The following is a 14,814-nucleotide window of genomic DNA, read 5'->3' on the forward strand; positions in this document are numbered from 1 at the left end:
ACTATCTAGAAGTTTACATCTACATCTACATTTATACTCCGCAAGCCACCCAACGGTGTGTGACGGAGGGCACTTTACGTGTCACTGTCATTACCTCCCTTTTCTGTTCCAGTCGCGTATGGTTCGTGGGAAGAACGACTGTCTGAAAGCCTCCATGTGAGCTCGAATTTTACATTCGTGATCTCCCTGGGAGGTATAAGTGGGGGGAAGTAATATATTCGATACCTCATCCAGAAACGCACCCTCTCGAAACCTGGCGAGCAAGCTACACCGCGATGCAGAGCGCCTCTCTTGCAGAGTCTGCCACTTGAGTTTGCTAAACATCTCCGTAATGCTATCACGGTTACCAAATAACCCTGTGACGAAACGCGCTGCTCTTCTTTGGATCTTCTCTATCTCCTCCGTCAACCTGATCTGGTACGGATCCCACACTGATGAGCAGTACTCAAGTATAGGTCGAACGAGTGTTTTGTAAGCCACCTCCTTTGTTGATGGACTACATTTTCTAAGGACTCTCCCAATGAATCTCAACCTGGTACCCGCCTTATCAACAATTAATTTTATATGATCATTCCACTTCAAATCGTTCCGCACGCATACTCCCAGATATTTTACAGAAGTAACTGCTACCAGTGTTTGTTCCGCTACCATGTAATCATGCAGTAAAGGATCCTTCTTTCTATGTATTCGCAATACACTACATTTGTCTATGTTAAGGGTCAGTTGCCACTCCCTGCACCAAGTGCCTATCCGCTGCAGATCTTCCTGCATTTCGCTACAATTTTCTAATGCTGCAACTTCTCTGTATACTACAGCATCATCCGCGAAAAGCCGCATGGAACTTCCGACACTATCTACTAGGTCATTTATATATATTGTGAAAAGCAATGGTCCCATAACACTCCCCTGTGGCACGCCAGAGGTTACTTTAACGTCTGTAGAGGTTATTACCTAAATGATATGCAAGAGTATTAATAAACAGCTATTTTCCTAATGTTTACTGTTTTCACCTCAAAGGAGAGATGTGACAGTGTGTAGCAGGTGTGCTGTGTGCCAGTGAGATGCGTGACCCGTGAAGGGGTACATTTATTAATGGGCAACCTTTGAGGAACCTTCCGCACCACAGTTGCATAAGACTTTTCCAAGAAAGTGGGGCTCTGTGCGGGTGGACCGTCATATACCTAACTGCTTGTGGAAACACCTGCTGAATCTACAACATAAAAACCCTCTCAGTACAATGAATTTACTGTCTGCGATTATCCCCACCAACTCTTTCAAGAGACAGAGGGAGTCTAGTGTTCCTGATAGCCTGATTGCAGTAACGGGCTTGAGAAGTTATAAATCACATGTTTCTTGTGGTAAAGAGGAAGAAAGGGATGTTTAAAAAAGTATCCCTTTTCTATATTCATAAATGTTTGTAAGGGCTTGCAGGCACTTTAAAATCTGTTAAACAATTGTGAAGTGATTTCTTGCTGGTCGAAACTAAAAGGTCACAGCAGATGGCACTTCCAAAGAAGTCTATCAAATTGGGTGAATATGATGAGTTGTTGAATTGCACAACTCCCTGAAGTCAAGCAAGGTTGTGGTCACATACCGTGTTATTATGGACATGGATATCTTGGAACTGAAACAAGAGTAGTCACCACAGGGTCATAGTAGACATTGTACAAAAGATGTGGAGCATTAATGTAAGATTGAGAAGACTGCCACTTTTATTGTGACCTTCCGTTGTTCATTACTATCTGAGCACATCATGGCTGGGTTCCTCCTACTTGCGGTCAGACCTTATATAACTAACCTTATCAAGTGTTATGAATGCTGGAGCTTTGGCCACTCAACAGTAAGTTCTGGAGATGAAGCAACTTGTGGTAAAAGTGGAAAGGCAGTCCATGAATCCGGCACTGACTGCTAGTCTCTAGCAATATGCCTCAACTTCTCTTAGAGCCAGCCAGTCAGGAACCAAGAACGTTCAGTATTTGCTGAGGCGCATAAAAGTCAAGGTAAAGTGGCTCCCTTATGCAGAAGTCAAGAAAGAATATAAAGCAACAAAACTCCCTGTTCTCACCACTTCCTGTGCTTCCTTGATGAAGAAACCTGTCCAAAGGTACACGTTTTAATGCAAACGACATCCAGTGAAAAAGTGCGCACCACCAGTACCTGTACCTACCAAAGCAAACAGAGTAAAGATAGAACAACCCAGGCAGCCAAAAAAACAGAAGAAGGCAAAACTTAAACTGTGACTACTGGGAAGGCAACCAAAAACAGTGTCTCTCAGCTGTCCCTTTGCCCATTAACCTCAAAGAGAAAGGGGCACCCATTAACCTCAAAGAGAAAGGGGCAGGGAAAGGATCATGACATTTAGGTCACAAGCTGTTTTGGATACCAGCAGATGTCATACTGGCACATCTGTTTAATGTGGGGGACATAATGGAGTTGGATGTCTCATCACCAGACGCAGAAAGGCCCTCCACTCTCCATTGCTCTACCAGTTTCTCACCATCCCAGAACAAATAAAGGAGTCAATTAAAACCTTGACACGAGAACAGTTTCCAAATTTCAGTGGAATATGAACAGGTGTGGGACTCATTTGAAGGGATTGAGACTCCTCATACAGGGCATACTGTTTGCCTCTGTCTCAAGCTCCATGGGAAAGACAGCTTTACTAGTGACAGACTGAAAGGTGCGAAAAGAATTTTGTCAAGGAGACATTCCATTCCTTGACTGTGCCCTTACCACACTACTACAAGCAGTGGCTGTCACGACAAAGGCCAATGTTGCTCTAACAGTGAGCTCTATGTACCTACTGCCCCATGGGCCCTTGACAGTGAGATCAACAAGACAGCTTATTTTGGAAGTGCCATGTCCCTTTCTTCTCCTCGGAGATTGTAATGCACACAGCACACAATGGTGATCCAACATCATTTTCCCCAGGGGTAGATTGATGGAGGATCTCTCACAAACTGAAAGCATTATATCATATAAGAACATAATGGCCGATTCTAGCCAGTTTCCAGCTTTCCATTGTTATTGGGTGATACAGGAGAGCGTTGGCTGGGATTTCTGTTTCCCCAACACGGAGGAATACAAATGGCTTTTCTCTCTTTGGGAGTTGAAGCCAGCATTGTCATTAGCTCATAATCGTGTACCTAATCACAACCTAATAACATGTTGCATGTTGAAATAGTTGAACTCGCACTCGAGATAGATCCTCTCTAGCTCGTTAATGAAATTTGGGTGTCAGGAGTATTACCCAACTCGTGGAAAGAATGTGTTTTAATCCTGATTTTAAACCCAGGGAAGGATCATACTAATCCTAGTAGTTCTTGTAGCATTATTCTGACTAACTGCATAGGAAATACAGTGGATCATAAGTGGGAGCCTAGTGTGGATTCTTGAAACCAGGCACTACTAAGTTGCTCCCAGTGCAGGTTCAAGAGGTATCACTCCACACTCGATATTCTGATACTGCTAGAAGTAGTGACTCGGAAAGCTTTTGTATGTGAGCAACACCTTATTGGTATATCCTTTGATTTGGAAAAGACATATTATACTAATTGGAGGTATAGTATTTTGTTGCAACTCTTCAAGTGGGCTTTCTGGGGCCATCTCCCCATTTCTCTACAGTCCTTCCAATTAGAAAGGTATAGTAGATAGTGGGTTTGACATGCCCTGATTGTTTTAAGCAAGAGAATGATGTACCTCAAGGGAGTGTTTCATGTGTAATGGCATTCACCATCCCAATAAACAGTATTATGTCCATGGTGAGGAGTCTGGTATGATATTCCTTGTCTGGTATGATATTCCTGGTCTGGTATGATATTCCTTGTCTGGTATGATATTCCTTGTCCGGTATGATATTCCTTCCTTGTCCGGTATGATATTCCTTGTCCGGTATGATATTCCTTGTCTGGTATGATATTCCTTGTCTGGTATGATATTCCTTGTCTGGTATGATATTCCTTGTTTGTGGATGACTTCATCTTCTGTGCACCCTCTTACCTTGCGAAGGCTACTTCACAAACACATTTGATGATCAAGCAGCTGGAATATTGGGCAAACACCACTGCTTTCAATTATCTTTGGAGAAAACTGTGTGTGTTGATTTTAATCATGTCTGCACTCTTTTTAATGTGTTTTAATACTGGTATTACCAGTCTCACTTTTAAAGAAAAGGTGAAATATCTGGGCCTCACTTTTGGTTAGAGGCTGACATGGCTGCCACACTTTGAGTAACTGAAATTAAAATGCCTTGAGATTTAAAACATTCTCAGACACATCAGTTATAATTCACTGGAGGCTGATGGCGTTGTCTACTGCAGTTTTATAAAGACTTCGTGCGACCACAGCTTGAATATGGGTGCCAGATTTATGGGTTGTCAAAGTCTTCAGATCTCAAAATGCTTGATGTGGTTCACTATGAGGGTAATAGGCTGCCAGGAGGGGCTTATCAAATAAGTCCAGTATCTAGCTTGTGTGCAGAGGCTAGCAGACCTCCACTGTCTGTTCAACACGTTCTCATCATGGTACGCCAAGCATACATATCTCTGTCTGTTCTAAAATTGCTAGCATTCATCTCTGTTACCCAGCCACTACCAGACCATCTGTTCAATCACCGTCCATGGGCAATGAGATTGTTTGAGAGCCATGCGAGGGATAGCCTTGAGTTATTGCAGGTGGAGGATGTTGAAGTCCAACCCAGGGGGTGGAGTAAGGGATTCCCTGGCTACCAAAGAAGCCCTGATTACTTTATGAATTAAATAGGTAGAGGAAGAACTGTACACCAATTATATTTTTTTAAAACTAAATTTTGCAAAATGAAATTGCCATCTGAATTATATTACTGTTTACACCTATAGATCTAAACATGGGGACTTTCTCAGCTGCTGCATTGTGTTCACTGAATTTGTCCTTAGGTTATGGCTCCCAGAGAAGTTTTCTGTTTACTGTGTGGAATTTTTTGCTGTTCTGAGGGTGTTGGAGCGGTAGAGACTGTATCGTGGCAAGAAATTCCTCATCTGCTCATATTCACAGTGTGCCCTTTTTGCCATTGATCAGATGTCCCAGGGGATAAGATAACACTAAGTAGTCCAGGACTCCTTCCTTGTGCAGACAGGAAAAGGTAGTAGTTTTGTGCTAAGTTCCAGGGCACTTCAGGATCCAGGGAAATGAACTCACAGATGCGGCTGCCAAAGGGGCTTGCTTCCTTCCCCTTCCTGGTCACTGTTCTGTCCCCCAAAGGCTGTGCTCAGTGAAACCTTCAGTGTGACCGTGGCTAAAATCGTTCCTGCCCATACATGGCTCAGAGTGGGACATTGCCAGTTGGCGCATGGCTTCCTCTTAAATCGTGAAGTGCCCCCAGTGTGTCAAAGATGTGGGATACAGCTGTTGATGCAACATGTTTTAATTGAGTTTGTCTTATATGACAACTTGAGGGCAGATCTACGTCATTCACAGGGCCTGCACTCTATTTGAACTGATAGTGAGCTGAGAGGTTTTTTTTTTTTTTTTTTTAAGGTTTTGTATGATGTCGGAACTCTTTCCAAAATATTGGCTGCAAGATTTTAACCCAGAGTGGCTTGGTCAACCATCATTTCCAAGCAGTCACCAAGCCACAATAATCTTGGCACTTTTCACTGTATCTGCACTGATATTTTATCCTTTCACTACCTCCCTCCCTCCCTTCTTCCACCCTCCCCCATGCTCCTTCCCCTCCCTTGCTGCTGTGCACTCACACCAGTGTAATCACCATCATCATCAATGGAAGATATCTTTGGTATTTGGATGACATCTTTTTTTTATATATATATATAAAAAAAAAAGACATTTGAAGAGCATCTCAGCTCTAAGCTGCCTGACAACTGTGTTGAGTGTTCAGACCCACATCTCTGCCTTAATCTGAAAAAGTGCTTCTTTGTCTCCCAAGAAATTAAAATATTGGGGCACCTAATTAATGGGGATTGATTCCATCCTGATACAGATAAAATAAGAGTGGTCACATGTTTTCTGAGTCCTCCACTTATTTGTGATGAGGGAAGTTTTCTTGGAATGTGCATGTGCTTAAAGCAGTTTGTAAAGGACTTCTGCACCAAGGCACTATTGCAGAGAAATGCCAAATATTCCTCAAATGGGGTGCAAGGAACTTCTTTCCTTGTCCTTAAAAGGTGCTGTAATCTTGTCCTAGCCCAGCATTGTATGATCAGAATGCCAAGACAGACCTTCACACTGATGCTAGAAGTTGTGGAATATGTGCAGTTGTAGGACACATTTAAGAGGGTGCTGAAAGTGTGATAGCTTATGCTTCCTGAATACTTGTCATGTTCGAGACGAACTAATGTTCAACCAACCGGGAGCACCTTACGAGCCATCAATTAGTTCTCATTTATTTGGCAAACCATTCATTGTCATGATGGACCACCATTTTCTGTGTTGACTGACTAGACTGTAGGATCCGTCTGACAAGTAGAGCACTGAGGCTTCAGCAGTATGACGTAACAGTGATACATGCCACATTAGAGTTCAGGGATTATGACTCCTCATCGATAAAACAGAAGCGTAGAGACGTCATTCATGTACTCGATATGAAGCCCTGCTACCGTCCTGAGAAACAAATCAATGATGAGGGCTTGTCATTCAAGGAAACTGAAAACATACTGTATGACCCTGGAGCTTTAATAGAAGGGGCCACCTTCAATGCTCATCATGGTAAAGAGGATGTGACAACATGAGGATCTGTCAGGGCTAACTTTCAAAGGACGATTGACAAGATTTAGATTCAGGTTGCTTCAGTCGTTTCCAGTGAGGGCTTCTGAAACAGTGGGGTGTTGTTTCTCCATGAGAGGGAGCTATGCTGCTAATTGTGCCACATGCTATGTGGCGAAGTGGTTAGTGTCACCGGCTGGTGTGCTGCGAGTTGCCATTTCAAACCCACCGACCACCAGCTACTTGTTGTTTAGTAATTAATATTTCTGGAAGGTTCACAAATTTCCTTCTGTTTGTAATGTTTTTATATTCTGGAATATTCACTTTGTATAAGTAGCAGCATGCTCCATCCGGGTCATATTTGTTCTGGATGTACATTGGTGTCTTCCCTGATGATCTTGCTTTTGGATTTGGACTTGAGGTGACAGTAAGTTTTTCTGTGTGTTCTGGACAACTTGTCGGGTCCTGGGTGATTCCATAAATCACTGAGGTATTATGGTTGGCTCAGCATTTACCACTGTGAGAAAAGTTTAAGGGCTTAATCAAGAAAGGGGGGAGGGGGGGGGGGGGAGTAAAAAAAGTTCGAAGTGTTCATTTTATGTTAGTTTCCTTCTAATGTGAGTTCTTATCACAAACATGGTTGTCACTCCTTTGAAACTATGATTTTTTGTTTATGGTAGGGCAACTCATTTTCAGCGAACACATGTGTTTTGATAAATCGTGTAAGCTGTTTGACAGAGGATGTGTAAATTCAAAACTGATAATGGAGCTCGTTTAAAGAATTAAAATATAACCACGTTGTTACTTGTTGCTACTGTATAATATTGACATTTTTATCAAATGTAACTTTCTGTGAAAAATTAAAATTGTACATGGTTCACTTCAGGGTAGAACTAAATCCATTCACAACTTATTCACAGAACAAAAACCATCAAGTAATGTGTTTGCTAATTTCAGCACATTCAGTATTTCTTTGTAATTAGTGTGTGTCACTAGAGCAGCTTTCTAAAAACTAATCTTTCATTTTTACTATATTTAGACTTTTCATTATTATTATTATACACACTTCAATATTATTTTGGAGGTCATTGTTCAACAGACACCCACACACTTTTGAGATGTGGCTGCATTCAATCTATATAGTATGAAATTTAGGAGAAAATCACATTTTCTACGCCTGTAGATGTCATAAAAATTGTTGCTGCTGCTGATGCATTTGAAATGTCATGGATGTTACCTATTTGGAATTTTACTATTTAAGTTAAGTATCCATGTTCATTAAATATCTCTCTCTCTCTCTCTCTCTCTCTCTCTCTCTCTCTCTCTCTCTCTCTCTCTGTGTTAATATTAGCCCCCCCCCATCTTTTATGTGAGCTGAGTGTTGACATGAGCCGAGTGCTGACAGCATAATGATGAGACCATTGTCTCTCAAAATGTGTTGTTGAATTGTGTGAAGTACATATAAAGTGGCTGAATGCTACCAGTTAACTCTGATACATTACTGCTTTTTCAGGTTACTTGACACCAAATATATGAGTTTCTGCGAGCCTTTCAAATCGCTGGTAAGCTCTACTGTTCTTGGTCATCTGCAGAAGACATTATCTGAACCGCCTTTTGAGAGCATAAAAGCAGGTTAGTTTTACATTAGTGAAATTATTAGTAACCTTTCTGTGCTTTGTGTGTTCAGTTTATTGTTCTTCGTTATTGGTGTAGAGTGGTTAGACTATGGTGCCAACTTTTGCAGATTGACGAGATCAAGCCAGTTCAGTGGTACTGAATCTTTCTTGATAATAAATTGAAAACAAAAATTAAAATTGGATTGAATAGTGTGTTTTCCCAGAGATCTACAGTATGAAGGTTTTCATGAAAGTGTAACATATAAAAAACACATACTGTTTTCACCCAATTTTTTTAAAAAGAGTCTCCTTGAGAAAAAATTATTTTTAACATATTCTGAGTGACTTAAAATTGGTTGGTTGGTTGGTTGGTTGGTTGAAGGATGAAAGGGACCAAACTGACCTAAAATTACAAACTGTTTTGTTGTCATTAAGTATCTGCCAAAACGTTAACATTATACCTGTATTAAACTTATACTTATTAAGCCTGTTATCTTTGGTGTCATTATTTTTAATTACCATAATAGAACAGTTGTGAGATTTATTTCTTCATTTTCACAAATTTTTCACTTTTTCTTCCAAATACATTGTGATATTTGAGGTTATGGTTACGGTAGAACCTCAGAAAGAAGCTGGTTTTTGCCAAATACTTATCGGATTTTGCTGCTACACTGACATGAGAATGTTACAGTTTCTTGCTTTTGAACATATTACCTGCCTGCCGCTCTCTCGTTGGCTGCAGAGAACCAGCAGCTGACACACCTCCTTTCATTGCCTTTATACCTCACGGTGAGCATCAACAACATTGTTGCAGGAAACTCGTAAGTATGTCACTGGCCCCTATCTGGACTTTTACCATCTCCTGCAGAAATCTAACATCGTTGTGGTTTTGTCCAGTTTTAAAGTCATTTCAAATGGATTCAGGCAAATTGCAGTGGTATAGCTTACATGATTGGTGACATCATGTAATTTGCTGCCTGTTCACTATTTCCATCCCTGCTCCCATCCCAGTTCTCAGCCAGGCTGGTGCCACTGTTTTCCCTCCAACCCTTCTGTAATGCTGTGCTGAGCAACTATGGAACATAGACTGCAATATCTTCAGGGGTGCAGGTCATATGTAATAACACCAACTAACATATAAATAGAAGATCGGAATAATGATTCAATAAAATTCTCAAACTTTTGATCGTCCCACCAACAAGTGACGTTTGTTGGTACTATCTCCACGACAGGTTATGCCGCTGTAATTTATTTTCATAACAACAGCTGTAGTCACTTTAAAATGATTTATTTTGTTTTTTAAACTTTTAATAATGGATTAATTTTCTTTCTTGTTTCGTCTGAATGTCACCAGCTTGTTCCGAAGCTGATTAAAAGGTGTTAATTTTTTTTTTACCCGTTATTCTAATACATTCCCTCAGGACCTCAGCATTCATTTGCTGGGTGCAGGCTTGGCGACCACTGGGTTCCTGAGCTGGGGACTGGTAAACACAGCCAGCCAGTCCTGTCACCATAAGCTCTGGGCATGCTTCAGCAACCACTATACTGCACTGCAGTGGAACGTTGTGTGTCATACGGAACGGGGATCTTGGCTTGATCACAAGGGTGGTAAAAACGTATGTAGATAAACAACCTCAAGGTGTACTGGCTTGATCACGAGGGTGGTAAAAACGTGTGTAGATAAACCCTCAACCTCAAGGTGTACTGGGCACCGATGAGATGCATGGTGTGGAACAGTCGTGTCATTAGCAGGCAACCTCTGGGGAAACTGATGAACCTCAGTTGTATGAGGCTTATGTAGGCATGTGGGGCTCTGTCTAGGTGGACTTTTATTTCACTAATTGCTTGTAGGACCAAGATGCAATCCTTAAAATTATAACATTCTCCTCCCAGCAGAAAGGGTGGGCTGCTGGTAGGTTCTAACACCCAGCTTGACAAGAGGGCTCATGTAGCCAATCCTCCTGACTCAGGGATTATCCATGGTTTTCCAGCATTAGTGACAGAACGCATGCTGCTGGACAGAATGTGTTCTTGATTTTGAAGAGAAAAGATGGCAGCTTTGAGAAGGTTTTGCCTTTTTATATTCAGAAAGATTTTATGGGGCAACACAGGTACTCTGAAATATCGCAGGTACTTTGAAATTAATCAGGCGATTGCATAATGGAATGCTATTTGTTGAAACTGCTAGTTCCCAACAAATTACCAACCTCTGGGAAGCTAATTGTCATGGGGAATATGCCATGGAAAAGGAGCTGCACAACACTTTGAACTATAGCAAGGGTATTGTGACCTGCAGAGATCTATTTGACATTTCTAAGGACGAATTGATGGCTCAGGAAAGGATCATTGATGTGCAAAATATATTGGAAAGGGTGGATGGGAATCTCATAAAATCTGACTCCTTCATCCTTTCCTTCAGTAGTACAAAACTTTCAGAGTATATCAAGGCAGATCCCCTTCATCTAAGCATAAGGCTATATGTCGCCACTTTGGGCACAACACCATAGAATGTAAGGGTGAAGCCACTTGTAGCACATGTGGCAAGGCTGCCCATAATGGCGTTGGCTGCTCCTCCCCTCCAAAGCGTGTAAATTGCTGTAGGGATCACCCTGTCTGAAGTAGGGATTTCAGTGTCAAACTTGAAGAACGGAAGATACAGGAGATTTAAGACAATCGAAATGCATTCCATATAGAGAGGACAAGAAGACGTATAAGGCTGTGCAGCCTCCCACATTCACTATATCTTTTGCTTCAGTTCATAAAACGCCTGTTTTGACAGCCAACACTTCTACACAGACGAAGGTTGCTCAAAGTGAAACTCCCGACACAGGCACAGCCGCAGTGCTTGTGTATAGAAAATACACTTCAAAGCCATTTATGTCCTTGTGCTACCTGGCTGTGCTGTGTTTGTCAGTAAAATACACCACTCCTCTGCTCTCTCCTTGGTTACGAACCTACAAGCAGTAGCCATTGCAGTTCATGTTGGTCGGAAGATCCCTATCTGCTCCCTGTATTTACCTCTGCAGGATGCAAAAGACTGAGGTGCTCGCAGACCATATTGAACAACTCCCTTGTCCATTTGTCCTATTGGGTTATTTCAATGTTCATATTGTACTGTCATTGTTGTGGTCTTCAGTCCAAAGACTGGTTTGCTGTAGCTCTCCTTGCTATTCCATCCTGTGCAAGCCTCTTCAGCTCCAAGTAACTACTGCAACATACATCCTTCTGAATCTGCTTACTGTATTCATCTCTTGGTCTCCCTCTATGATTTTTACCCACATGCTTCCCTCCAGTACTAAATTGGTGATCCCTTGATGCCTCAAATATGTCCTAGCAACAGATCCCTTCTTCTAGTCAGGTTGTACCACAAATTTCTCTTCTCCCCAATTATATCCTGTACCTCCTTATTAGTTACATGATCTGTCCTAATCTTCAGCATCCTTCTGTAGCATCACATTTCAAAAGCTTCAATTCTCTACTTGTCTAAACTGTTTATTGACCTCGTTTCGCTTCCATACATGACTACACTCCATGCAGATACTTTCAGGAAGGATTCCCTGACACTTAAATCTATACTCGATGTTAACAAATTTCTCTTCATCAGAAATGCTTTTCTTGCCATTGCCAGTCTGCATTTCATACCCTCTCTACTTCGACCATCGTCCATTATTGTGCTTCCCAAATAGCAAAACTCATTTACTACTTTAAGTGTCTCATTTCATAATCTAATTTCCTTAGCATTACCTAATTTAAATCGACTACATTCCATTATCCTCGTTTTGCTTTTGTTGATGTTCATCTTATATCCTCCTCCTCAAGACATCGTCCATTCCATTTAACTGCTCTTCCAAGTCCTTTACTGTCTCTGATGGAATAACAATATCATGAGCAAACCTCGGAGGTTTTTATTTTCTCCATGGATTTTACTTCCTATTCCAAATTTTTCTTTTGTTGTCTTTAAAGCTTCCTCAATGTAGAGATTGTATAATATCGGGGATAGGCTACAACCCTGTCTCACTCCTTTCTCGTCCGCAGCTGGTGGTGTAGTGGCTAGTTTTGCTGCCTCTGGATCACGGGGCCACAGGTTCGATTCCTGGCCAGGTTGGGGATTTTCTCTGCCTGGGGACTGGGTGTTTGTGTTACCCTCACAAATATTACAACATATGTAATAGTGGCTCAATAGGACTGTGTAAAAAATTGGACTGTGAAAAAAATTGGGACTTCGTACAGGAACTGATGATCGCACAGTTGAGCGCCCCACAAACCAAACATCACCACCACTCCTTTCTCAACCACTGCTTCCCTTTCATGCCCCTCGACTGTTATAACTGTCGTGTGGTTTCTGTACGAATTGTAAATAGCCTTTCGCTCCCTATATTTTTCCCCTGTCACCTTTATAATTTGAAAGAGAGTGTTCCAATCAACATTGTCAAAAGCTTCCTCTAAGTCTACAAATGCTATAAACGTAGGTTTGCATTTCCTTAACCTATCTTCTATGAGAAGTCACAGGGTCAGTATCGCCTTGCATGTTCGTACTTTCTCCGGAATTCAAACTGATCTTCCCCGAGGTCGGCTTCTATCATTTTTTCCATTCTTCTGTAAAGGATTTGTGTTAGTATTTTGCAGCCGTGACTTATTAAACTGATAGTTCTGTAATTTTCACACCTGTCAGCACCTGCTTTCTTTGGAATCAGGATTATTATATTCTTCTTGAAGTCTGAGAGTACATATTGTATTATAGTGCTCAAACTATACTTGCCCAGAGGTCGATTCCTGAAGAATCTCGTGATGCCTCAGGACCTGTGTATCCTCAGTATGAGCAACCCCACTCATTTCTCAGCTGCTACTGGCTTGTCCACAGCCACTGAACTCTTTCTGCTCTCCTGCCCTTGCAGACTCAGCACAGTTGGAAGCAACTGATGACCCTCATTCCAGTGACTACTCCTCACTGTGGATCCACGTACTGGCTGGAGGACTGGTTGAACAGAAGCCTCCAAAATGGATGATCAGCAAGACTTACTAGGCACTGTTCAGCCAGCTGGCTGTGCTTGAATACGACAATAGCATCCAGTGCTGTGTGGACCACATCACACAAGTGATCCATTGTGCCACTGACCTAGCCATCCCAATGTCCTCCGGTCATCTTAGGAGGCGACCTATACCTTGTTGGACAGAAAAGTGCCACTCAGCAATCTGGGACAGGTGTGTGACTCTTTGACAGTTTGAATGCCAGCCAACAGCAGACAGCCCAGAGCCTTTTGAGTGACGAAGGCCAAGGCTCGAGGCGTCATTGAGGAGAGCAAGAAATCGTTATAGCAAGCAATCTTGGACTCTGTCAACTGTTCCACTTATTCTACTAAAGTATGGGAAGCCATCTGGAGGATTTTCAGTAAATACAGTCCTTCACCAATAGCAGCAGTGCTGAAGCAGGGGTATCTACAAACAACACCTGGAGACATCACTCAGATTTTACAAAAACTACTGCCAATGCAAGCCAAGATCTAGCATTTTGTTACTACCGTTCAACTGTCAAGAGGGGCAAGTTGGACTTCAAATCCAACAGTTCTAAGTCCTACAACTTCCCTTTTACTGTGTGGCAGATGGAATCGGTACTGTCAGAGACTGGTAACACTGCACCTATTCATGACTAAATCCAGTACTGCATGCTTTGACATTTGCCAGCTGCATCAAAGGAAATCCTCCTCAAATGTTTTAATCATATATGGCAGACAGGCAACTTCCCCAACTCGTGGAGGGAAGTAGTTCTGAACCTCTCCTCAAACTGGGAAAGGACCACTCATATCCCGGTAGTTATGGGAGTTTCGCCTTACAAGCTGTATGGGAAAGACTGTAGAGCAAATGGTTAAGCACCATCTGGTCTGGTTGTTAGAGGTCAGGCAGCTTCTTAACCACACTCATTGTGAATTCCAGAGATTTCAGTCCACTGTTGAAAGCCTGACAATGCTATAGGCGACTATTCAGCAGGCTTTCCTGTGTAAACATCACTATATCTGCATATTCTTCATTATCAGTAAGGTATACAATAGTACTTGGAGCCACAGAATTCTCACACAACTGCATCAGTGGGGCTCCCCATCTTCCTAATGTCTCTCCTGTCTCAACGGTTTTTCAGGAGCCGAGTTGGTGACACAATGTCTGATTGTTTTGAGCAGGAGAAATGTGTCTCGCAGGGCAGTGTTTCAAGTGTTACTTTCTTTGCCAAAGCTATAAACAGTATCATGTCTACAGTAAGGAGTCCTGTACAGTGCTCCTTATTTGTGGATGATTTTTCAATTTTCTGTTCCTCCTCCAGTGCGCAACTGCAAGCCGTCAGTTGCAACTTATAACGCGGAGGTTAGAGGAATGAGCTGCGAAGACAGGTTTTCAGTTTTCTGCAAATAAATATATGTGTGTGTGTGTGTGTGTGTGTGTGTGTGTGTGTGTGTGTGTGTGTGTATTTTATTGATTCTCGTTATATTTTTAATTTACCTGACTTGCT

General features: G+C 41.9%; 1 protein-coding gene across 1 annotated transcript in view; it reads left to right on the forward strand.

Annotated features, from left to right (window-relative positions):
* The window catches only part of LOC126162375 (poly(A)-specific ribonuclease PARN-like), a 306,143-nt gene that overhangs the window by 104,522 nt on the left and 186,807 nt on the right, over positions 1-14,814 (forward strand). The window contains exon 7 of the mRNA XM_049918833.1: positions 8,213-8,331. Within this exon, the coding sequence (XP_049774790.1) occupies positions 8,213-8,331 (119 nt within the window). The remainder of the gene's footprint in view (positions 1-8,212; positions 8,332-14,814) is intronic.

This window comes from Schistocerca cancellata, chromosome 2 (assembly GCF_023864275.1).
Source record: "Schistocerca cancellata isolate TAMUIC-IGC-003103 chromosome 2, iqSchCanc2.1, whole genome shotgun sequence".
In the NCBI taxonomy this organism is placed as follows: domain Eukaryota; kingdom Metazoa; phylum Arthropoda; class Insecta; order Orthoptera; family Acrididae; genus Schistocerca; species Schistocerca cancellata.